An 11,354-nucleotide genomic window follows, 5' to 3' on the forward strand; every position below is an offset into this window, starting at 1 on the left:
AAAATTCTCAAGAGTGTTCATTGCACTGGAGCCGCTCCTTCCTATCTGGGCTGTTCGCTTCAGCTTATAAGCCGACTGAAAAGCTGAAACGGCTAATTTATTGTGAGAGAAAAATACTATTTGGTGCCTGATAAGCCGACTAAATAAGCTGAATCGAACATTATTCCTCGAGTCATCCTAGCTCGAGGGCAACGCCGTTCACCACATGCGGGAGCTGCATGCGGTGAGCCCCGTTGGACTCCAAGTCGGTCCAACCCTTAACGTTACTCGAGAACCATAGCTTCGATTTGGTTCAATTTTTCGTTGGTATCTTAACTGTAAAAGGAATCGTAGTAACCTAGTCATGTGGTGGATAGGCATGAAAAAAAGAAAAATGCTTTCGAAAAAAGGAAAAAAACAATAAAAAAGGCTATTAAACTAAAATGGGATGATAAATGCACCGATTTAGTTAGTTAAGAGGTTGATTTGCACCAAATAAAACACAAAGGATGAATGTCACAATACTTGATAGATCCATAAACTATTATTCTTATGTATACCCGTCACAAACTTTTTCGAATTGATGGTGACCACCTTTTCCTTCTCAGTTTTATGTCAGCCACATCTCTGATTGAGATGGCCGTAACTGGGCCTCGATTCGTCAGAATTTATTGTGGGCCGTAATACCTGGGCCTGGGACGGCTCCGTACCAGATTCTCCCTCCGGGCCGGGTCCATAAAGCAAAAGCAAGCCTCGACCCACGTCACGACGTCTCGAACTCGACCCACGTTGCTACGCTCGCTAGGTCTAGTCTTCGCGGCGCGATGGGCTCCGACTCCGGCGCCGTCCTCGCCGGCGGCGGCGGCGGCGACAGGCTGAGCGGGCTCGGCGACGCCGTGCTGGGCCACGTGCTCTCGTTCCTGCCGGCCGACGAGGCGGTGCGGGCCGCCGCGCTCTCGCGGCGGTGGCGCGACGTGTTCGCGCACGTGCACACGCCATCGAGGAGCCGGAGCCGCCCATCCCGGACTACGACGGCGACTACAGCCCCGGGTACGGCGGGCCCATCAACCGCAACCCCGGCGTCCCGACCCCGCCCGTCGTGAACACGGTCAGCGCCGCCCTCTTCTGCCGCCTCCGCTCCGGCGGTGGCGCCGCCGCGGCCGTGCCGCTCCGCGTCGGGTTCCAGGCGTTCAGCGGCCTCAACGCCGGGCTGGTGGACATGTGGCTCTGCTGCGCCATGCGGCAGGCTGGCGATGAGCTCCACGTCGACCTGCACCTCCGCGGCGAGGTCGTCTGCCGCCGCGGCTACTCGCTTCGCCGCAGCGTCTCCCCCGCCCACGCCGACAAGGAGGACGGCGGCGAGGAAGAGCCCGCGTCAGATGGAGGGGAATACGACTACTACAATAAATTCGGAAGCTACGGCGGAGACAAGGAGTCGGACAGTGACGCCGACGGCGAAGACGATGACGACCCCGCGTCACCGGAGAGCGAGCCGGCCGACGACAGCGACGAGGAGGAGCCCCCTCCGCCGTACTAGAACGAGTACGTCACGCCGTGGAGCCTCTTCTCCTGCGCCGCGCTGCGCACCCTCCGCATCGGGCCCTGCCGGCTCGACCTGCTGGCGGCCATCTCCCTGCCGTCGCTGGACACACTGCACCTGATCCGTGTCACTGGCCGGAAGAGCGTCGTGCAGCGGCTGGTCTCCGCCTGCCCGCGCCTCGCCGACCTGACCCTAGAGTCTTTCGAGAAGCTGACCAAGCTCGCCATCATTGGCACGCGCCTCCGCAGGCTGGCCCTGCGGTGCTGCCACGACCTGGCCGCCGTCGCCGCCGACTCGTCGGAGCTCCGGGCCTTCGAGTACCGTGGCGCCGTCCCCGCGCCCTCGTTCCTCGCCCTGCGCGGCGGCGCGCGCAAGATCTCGTCGTGCGCGCTCGACTTCTGCGGCGCCGAGGCCACGGACCCGCCGAAGCTCGCCAGGCTCGGGGACTTCCTCCGGCTGTTCGTCTGCGTGAAGCGCCTGCAACTCACGTCCGCGCGCCTCGGCGGCGCCGGCGGTGCGCTGGCGTTCCCGAAGCTCCACCACCTCGAGCTGACGGGGATGCTGCCGGAGGATGACACCACCGCCGTCGCAACGGTGACCAGGGTCCTGAAGCGGACGCCGAGCCTGGAGACGCTGACGCTGTTCTTCCTGCCGGAGCCCGAGGACCTAGAGGACAGTGATTACTACTACATCGACGAGGAGGAGCTCTTGGATGGGCACAAGCTCAAGTACGACCGGCACGCGCCGCTCGCCGTGCCGGAGGTCGAGATCCCCTGCCTGAGGGAGAGGACGAAGGAGATCAGCTTCGTGCACTACGAGGGGAACTTCAGAGGACGCTCGCCAAGTTCTTGCTCCGCAACGCCCCGGTCGTCGACGAGGTGTGCGGCGAGTTTGCTGCAAAATTCGATTTTGGTTGATTTTTGTTTTCAATTTTGAGACGATATGGATGTCTCACGTTATCAAATTTGAATATGTTTTGGCACGAGATGCCTTTTGTGATTCATAAACATAGCTTTCGCCATCAAAGCATCCAGTACGACTCAATTGTACCAGTACTGTGCTTAAAAGTTTAGGATTTGAGGACGCAAAAAATTTTGAATAAATTTAACTATTGAATAAAATTCGTATCAAGTCGTTCTACATTTTTTTAGAAATTCTGCAAAAAAGGCAAATCAATGGTTGTTCCGAAAGGATTTTAAGTGGTGTTTCTTGAACCGACAATACTCACGCGACGTAGAAATCGGCATGAGCACTGTCGGTTCCAAAACCACTTCCTGCAGGTTCTTGGCTAGAACCTCCAATATTATTACTATAAGTCCTAACTAAGAACTGCCAATGATAATTCTATTATCAGAGATAATTCCTGATATGAAACGCTGGTGATGTCTTTTCACTGGAAAAAGACACAGCCAAATCACAGAGCATTGCAACCTAAAGTCACCAAAGGAACTGGACTTGTTTGCTACCTAGGGAAATCCTACTCACTGATAAAAAATCAAGCAAGAAAATGGTTCTTGCAGGGCAGTGGGCGTGGGACTGTAAATATAATCCTCTTTCGTTCGATAGGAAAAAAGTAGAAAAAACAAAGCAAACTGTAATGCACCGATGATACAAATCACACTGTATCCTGATGATACACATTGAAGCAACAGTCTGTTCAAACAATTAGAACATTGTGTTCAGTATTGATTCATCTCATCTACTTGCCAAAAATCAGGACATCATTAACAACAGAGATAAGCACCAATACTCTTCTAGTGATACAAATAACTAAAACTAATTAAGAAACTTGAGAAGCTCCGCGCTCATTGACAGCTTGAAACAAAAGCAAAGGATGGGAAACTGAATATATAAGACTAAGATAGCGATATCGGATCAAAGCGTTGAAGGTCGCCATAACCTAAAATAGGAAATGTGCACTGAATCTTGATCACCATACCAGCGTCAATTTTCCTACTTAGAAATTTAATCTACGAGCTAGATGAGCCAATAAGCTAAATTTAATCACAAGGCATTAGTAATTTTATACTTAATAACTGATTCCATAAATGTAGAGTTTTTGTTCCTTCTCCCTTCTTACTTGGATAGAATGACTTGTATTTGCGATATGAGGAAGTACAAGACAATATTAGCTTGATTATAGGAGTTACTTATACAGGAGGAAAAAAAAAATCAATCAATGCGATTTGGATATCTAGTTCATGGTTTTCTGCAAGACTGCAACATGTATGAGTTATACATGCTCTGGAAAAGCTTCGAACTTGTTGAAGTTTTCATTCTTCATTGACAGCCAAAAATGGCCAATTCTCACTTTTGACGTTTCCTAGAGTAGGACTCTCTAAAGGCTGTTGTACTTGGCGAGTTCTTCCTTTTGCATGAACTACGGATCCACCTTCCAAGCATGTGGTTCATGTGCTCGCGCATCTTATGGTTCCCGTCGTCAATAGAAATTTCCTCAAGGACGACGGCATTCTCCGCGAAGAACTTGGCAAGCTGAACTCCGAAGCAGTTTGGCTCTTCCATCCAAAGTTGCAAGCTCACTGTTCTTAAGTAACTCCGCTAGCATTCGAATGAGTGGTGATTTCGGAGTCGTTTAAAACTTGTTCGGAATCCAACCGTCGTGTGATTCGCACCGACCGGTCGATCGGACTCGAAGTCTCGAATCGCCCCGGCTGCCTTTCCACGCTGACTCCTCCGACTCTGAGTCGGACTTGGTGTCGAGCACCATCAACTCGAGCTCGGAGCAAATCCCTATAAACGCCATGGCTCCTCCACCGATTCATCCAGCCATCCTTCGCGGCGTCGCAGCGCAGAGCAACTCCCCCGTCGATCCAGACCCGATCCACCATCCATGGTGATCATGAGCGCCTTCCCGCTTCCGCCGCCGCTGCAGCCGCCTCACACGTACCGAGTCGTCAACCGCCACGCCATGGCGCCACCACCACAAGTGCCCGGCCTCCAGGTCCGGCCGGTGACGGCGGCGAACTACGAGGCGGAGCTGGACGGCATCGGCTTCCTTCTCGCGAGGTACCCCTACGTCGCCATCGACACGGAGTACCCGGGCACCGTCCACCGCCCGCCGCCGCCGTGGAGGGCCGGGCGCGAGCTCTCCCCGCCAGATCGCTACGAGCTCCTCAAGGCCAACGTGGACGAGCTCCCCGTCGTTCAGCTCGGCATCACGCTCTGCGACGAATACGGCAACCTCCCCACCCTCGTCGACGGGAGCGGCCGCCCGCACGAGGTCGTGTGGGAGGTGACCTTCTCGGACTTCGACGCCCGCCGCGACCGCCACGCGCCGGAGTCCGTCGCGTTCCTGCGGTCGCAGGGCCTCGACTTCGACCAGGCCATCGCGCGGGGGGTGAGCTCCGCGGCGTTCGCGGCCAAGCTCGCCGCCGTCCTGCCGCGGGCCGGGCTCGAGCTGACGTGGGCGGCGTTCGGCGGCGCGCACGACTTCGCGTACGTGGTGAAGATGCTCTCCGGCGGGCGGCCGCTGCCGGGGACATGGCACGAGTTCGCGGCGCTGGCGAGGGACCTCCTCGTCGGGCGGGTGTTCGACGCCAAGTACATGGCGGAGCACTGCGAGCGGGCGGACCTGCGCGGCGGGCTGAGGCGGGTGGCCGAGAGCCTCCGCGTGCAGCAGCACGACTTGCCGGAGCGGCCGGCGTGGCTGGCTGGCAGGAAGAGCTACATCGCCAGCCGCGTCTTCACGGCGATGAGGAGGCGCATCATGTACCGTGACGGCGGCGCTCTCTATGAAAGCCTCATCGATGGCCTGCACATCTGATGGCACTAGTTGTTTTTTTTTATACTTTGGATGCATGAAGTTTATTTGTTGGGTATTTGTTTTGACATAAAGCAATGATGCAGGGTCTAAATTTGTAGTGTGACATTTTGATTTTTGACTATTGGTATGTGCAGGTGGATTCGATCTTAAATAGAACTCATTTTAGCTATGCTCATGTTTTTGGTAAAAAAATGTTAGCTATGAATGGTGTTCTATCTTTTTTTTTCGAAGTATTATTGGACATGAATTTGATGATATGATTCAACATTGTAAAGTGGCCCAGGAGGAGTATTCACTTGGCCTCTTGTGCAAAACGCTCATGGGCCGCGCGGTCAACGGCGGAGGACGCCCTCCATTTTTGCTCGTGGACGACGGCGGCCGCCGCCGCCGCGCTGCTTCGACGAGTGCCTGTTCTTGTGCGGATGTCCGCCCCACACGGCCTCTCGCCGGCCGCGTTGCCTACGAAGATCCTCAGCGCGGGGAGGCGATGGCCGCGTTGCTTAGGCTTCAATTGCAGAACGGAATCCAGGTACTTCAGTTTCTGCAATTACGTTTTTCTGAGATTCTAAGCCTATCATGAACCGCGTGCGGTGAGAGCTTTTACCCAAAACCATGTTTCTGATTACTGAAGATTGCAGTCACTGTTTCCAGGGAAAATGCAGGAACGAAATTCAGCTTCTTTCTTAGGTTCTGCGCTCACTGTTTGACGACACCGAAGGATTTACAGAGTCCTATCAGTGCCCTCCAGTCGTCTTTGTGATCGGAGCCAGCCATGAACAGCATCCATTAAGTACTTTAACGGGAGAACTAGCAAGGCAAATCTGATCAAATCTTGCACAAAGCCATCCCTTTTCACCTGGCTGCATCGCTTCAATATTTATACTCTGATCCCTAAAGTGAAGCTGCACCAATTCAGCATCCACTTCAGCCTCTTACGTGGCAAGCGTGTCCTCATGATATTAGCCCTGTTTGCATGAAAGTTAATTCGAGATTTTCTGACCATAGTATTTGAATGCACGCTGTTGTTGCAGCATCTGTGTTTATAGTCATGGTAATGTTGTCCATCACAAAGCTCGCTCTGTCATGCAGCAAGCAGGCACCCACAGAGAGAATGTGCATGAGTGATGTAGCTGCTGAGATGCGGCGGATAAGGGACTGCCATGTTAAAACAAGGCAAAGAGAGGAAGCTCCATGCAGTGACATGCGTTAGGCTAGGCGATGGCGGGTTCCTGGCAAAATATGGAAAGCCACAATTAAGTATATATGCTCCTTGCCGTTTTAGCTTCTCAAGGATTTAAAATTTTATATTATTGGGTTTGTGTCTGTGATAGTATGGAAATGCAGGGAAAATATTGTGTCACTGAAGCTACTTTTATGTAAATCGGTCTTTATTTGAGGACAAATATTATTCACTGTACTGCAGTGCCCATTGAAAATGAGGCTTTGATTCCACCATTTCACCTTAGTACTCGCTGCGATTCCATTCCTCATCAGGTCTGACTTTTTTGCCTGCTTAATGTAACATGCAAGATAATGTTAAGAAGTAGAGGGGAAGGGAGTTTAGAGTCAAACATGTTGTTTCCAATAATCTGCATGTCCATAAAATTGAAGGCTGAGCAAAGATTCTGCTCACCTGAAGAAACTGCGGAGTACCTTACTACTAGAAGTCCATAAAATCTATCAAAGAGTAGCCCCAGACGCCGCTGTGACCTGAGATTCTGACCCTATCATGAATCACATGATGTAAGAACTTGTACTGGGGAGATGCAAAACCAAAACCATGTTTCTGATTACTGAATATTGCGGTCACTATTTCTGGGGAAAATGCAGAACGAAATCTAGCTTCTTTCTAAGGTCTGAACTCACTGCTTCCTTCAAGATTAAATATACTCTGATCCCTGAAGTGTAGCAGCACCAATTCAGCTACAATTTTAGCCTCTTATGTGGTAAGCATGTCCTCATGATCTTATCTGACCAGAGTATTTGAATACACCCTGTTGTTGCAGCATCTATACTTACAGTGAATCAGCCAAGAACATGGTAAAAGACTATGAGCAAAGGAAACCAGTTGACACAGTCAACTGGTCAAAGCTTTCATGGGGGAATAAAATTATGAAAACTATTCAACTTGCAATGTGACATGGTCAAAACTCAAAAGGAAGGTCCAAAAGAAGAGCTGTCATGATTCTACAGAATTCAACATGCTATCATAATATTATAAAAAAACATGTTATCACGAGAATAATTATACATGACAACATCTTATCCCAAAGATAATTATATCACAATATATCACTAAAAATAAAAGATAGATGCTTTGTTGTACGGAGGTGGTGTCCAGTTAGTGTCAGGCGTAGCCACCGATTGCTCCGCGGTGGGATTGCACTCGATGTAGCTAGGTGGCATGGATGATCTATAGCTACACAAGGAGAAGGAGCCCAGGACATGTATCCATTACACTAATGCTTTCACAACCGGGCAGCTTCCTCAGAAAAAGTGTACAAAGGAGATTGACAATTGGCAATGATATCTCGCAGATCGATGAACCCCATACAGTCGTAATGACTCAGGGTACCTCCACAACCATCATGGTTTCCACTGTCATCGCGGTAGCAATGTATCTCATGGAACAAGCCTTCAAGATTTAGGGGAGCTTACTGCGCCAAACTCTTGAAGGGTTATTCCACGAAATACACCACCGCAATGATGGCAATGAAAGCTATGAAGGCGGCAGCAATAACCTGCATCATCAAAGCTATTTTGAGATCCATCGATCTGTCAGGAAGACCATTGCCTCGCATCAACAATTTGTTCTCTTGTCTGAGGAATCTTCCTTACTCTGAGAGCATTAGGCTCTTGGGTACCTGCCATGAGCTCCTTCTCCTTGCATGCTACTACTCTGATACAATTATATCTCCTTGGGATTGCTCTTTCTTCTAGGATCCAGGCACTTCCATTTTGAGCTAATGCTCCAGTTTTTGAGAAGTAGGTCTATACCAATGTCACGGCAGCATATATCATTGGAGAATCAAACCAGGTCAAAGTGGGGGAGATACAAACAGACATAAAATCAAATAGGTACACGTTCTCTGTTGTACGGAGGTGAATTCTGGACGAAGTTAAGCACAACTTCCCATTGCTCCTTAGTAGAGTTGCACACGATATAGCTCGTTGGCATGTCTGAGTTGTAGCTATGCTCAAGGATGAGGAGCCGATGGCAAGTATCCAAGAGTGTGTCTACAATTCAGACACACCACCGAGCTATATCGTGTGCAACTGTGCCGCCGAGTAATGGATGGTTGTGTCTCACTTTAGTTGGGTTCTGTCTCCACACCAACAGAACATGCATCTATTTTATTTTCAATCATGCTTTTTATATTCCTACCTCCACTTTGTTCAGTTCTACACAACGAGGAGTTCATCATGGCCGTAACTCATGTGCACATCTTCTCATGGAAAGTTGACATGGATTGATCATCCATTATTGTAGGTCACGTAGTCAAGGCGCCTAATTGAGTAGGGATGGCATGGATCCAAACCGGGACAAAGTGTTGAAAGATACAAATGGATTGAAAATCAAATGTGTACATTCTGCTGTGTATATAGGTGCAGAGTCTAATCGAAGTTGGGCATAACCACGAATTGCTCCTTGATAGAGTTGCACACGATAAAGCTAGGTGGCATGTCTGAGTTGTAGCTACACTCAATGAGGAGGAACCCTTGGCTGGTATCAAAGAGTGGCTACAATTCAGACACGCCACCGAGATATATCGTGTGAAACTGTACCATTGACTAATAGTGGTTATGTCCTAATCTATTTTCTGGTTCTGTGCCAACGGAGCATCCATCTGTTCCCACTTCCATTCTAGCTCACCTTAATCATTTTTTATTAACTTTGACTAACTAAAATTAAAAAAAATAGTTAATCAAGTTGAACTACATATGAGTTCAGACTCCATGTATTCACTGTGAGCGAGCCAAGGCCCCATTTTCTTTACGAGTAGGTCCGCACCAATGTCATGCCAGTGACGCTACATTATTTGAGAACCAAACCATGTCGAAGTGCAAAGATATAAACGGATTGAAAATCAAATATGTAGATATTCTATTGTACAGATGTGGAGCTGAGTCGAAGTAATGCACAACTATCTGTGCTTCGTGGCAGAGTCGCACACGATATAGATCGGTGACATGTCTGAGTTGTAGCTATACTCTGTTAGGAGTCCATGGCAGTGGCAGGTATCCAATAGTGAATGATACAATTCAGACACGCCACCGAGCTATATCGAGTGCAACTGTGCCACTGAGTAATGGATGGTTGTGTCTCACTCTAGTTCGACAATCTCTCCACACCAACGGAACATCCATTTGTTTTTTTTCAATCCTGCTTTTATCTTCCCATGTCCACTTGGTGCAGTTCTATAATAATTAGTTCATGGCTGCAACACAGGTGCACATCTTCTCATGAAAAGTTGACAATGGATTGATCCATTGTAGCTTAACTTAATTATCCTTTTTTAAGTTTTAATAACTCAAAATTTAAAAGTTAGCTAATTAAGTTGAACTACAAATGAATCCACACTCCATGCTGGTCATCCTCCCTAACCAGTTCTATAGAAGAAATGCAAGGCTCATGGAAAGGATAACGTTATAAGTGATTTTGCATAGTACCTGAAAAGAGTTGTATTCTGTCTACTACATGCAATATCTGATATGTGGTATGGTCGAAGTGAATCATGTTTTATATGCAGATCACATTGTTGCGTCGGATGTGGATACGAAGATATGGAAAATCATCCTTGCATGGTTTCAGTTGCACAAAGGGGAAGTATAGTACACTGTACAATATTGTTGGTAATCAATCTAAGGGTGCCTGCATTACATAAATTGTAAATATCAATCATGAGGAACTATAAATGCTAAATGATAGATTTATAACTTTTGAGGATATTTATTTCTTACTAGAAAAAATTCCAAATAACCATCATGACAATATTAATTAGTTCTTAGGGAACTAAACTCACATATGTCCCCCGTTTATTTTACGTAACAAGAAGATGAACTACAAATAAAATAATTGAAATATCTCTTATCTCAAGATTAGTAAACATCTTTTCCTTAAAAATATATGAAAAAACAAAAAGATTTTCCTTAAAAACATGTGAAAAACAAAAGATCAGATACTTTGCTCATAGTGCAGAATAATATCAACTTGAGTTTACGCATAAGGAAATTTGAATTCAAATTTCAATTATGGATAACTTACCTCGTGTGCTGTGGTGCTTATTAAGAGAAACTCCATAATACTCGCTTACCTGTAGACACCTCAAAGTAGAGGGGAAAGTGCTTCCCAAGACAATTGGAAGCTTGTGAGTGCAATGCAACCATAACAAGTGAAAACACTTGACCTCATGCTTATTTAAATGGAAGATTCTTTGACATGAGAAACCAAGAATACCATAATCCAAAATAAGTGATGATGATTTCAACGTATTCAAGATGCAAAATGTACAAATAAGCACTAAAGGAGAAGTTTTGATATTGCTTACCCATAACTTTTCATTTCAATTCCTAAGGAAGAGCTTGCCATCGACCAGTACCTACTAGCCAGCTATCCCTTTCCACCTTCTACCCAACACTAGCCTTTTTATCTCCTCAAGCTATCTAGCCATTGCTGAGTGGAGAAATGCCAGATATAACACCACATTAGAGTCCACCTCAAGCAATGACATCTTGGGATTCTAAATTAGCAACCGCTCCATATCCCCTCTCATGGCAAGGTCCACTTTCTAGTCGATGTCGTTCCCGAGCACATTCTCTCCCATCATCAACATCCTCACCACCAATGTATGCACCACCACCAGTGAGCGCCACACCTGGCCATAAAGAATAGGATAATTAGCAGACCTGACAACAATTTTGAGCCTTATTGCCACCTCAAGTCTAAAATCCTTGAATACACAGCCATATATGTCCACTATAGAGAGGAGAAATGCCAAATCTAGATCTATCTCGAGTGATGATGGATTAGACCTCTCAATTAGCAATTAC

At 47.9% G+C, this 11,354-nt stretch overlaps 1 protein-coding gene and 1 pseudogene across 1 annotated transcript; both read left to right on the top strand.

Annotated features, from left to right (window-relative positions):
* The first annotated feature begins 803 nt into the window (after positions 1 to 803).
* On the top strand, positions 804 to 2,436 carry LOC140220306 (uncharacterized; annotated as a pseudogene).
* A 1,934-nt stretch (positions 2,437 to 4,370) lies between these two features.
* On the top strand, positions 4,371 to 5,303 carry LOC117834622 (probable CCR4-associated factor 1 homolog 9). Its single transcript, XM_034714160.1, has one exon. It carries the CDS (start codon positions 4,371 to 4,373, stop codon positions 5,301 to 5,303), a length of 933 nt encoding a protein of 310 aa, XP_034570051.1.
* Positions 5,304 to 11,354: the final 6,051 nt, after the last annotated feature.

Source organism: Setaria viridis, chromosome 8, assembly GCF_005286985.2.
Source record: "Setaria viridis chromosome 8, Setaria_viridis_v4.0, whole genome shotgun sequence".
Classification (NCBI taxonomy): Eukaryota; Viridiplantae; Streptophyta; class Magnoliopsida; order Poales; family Poaceae; genus Setaria; species Setaria viridis.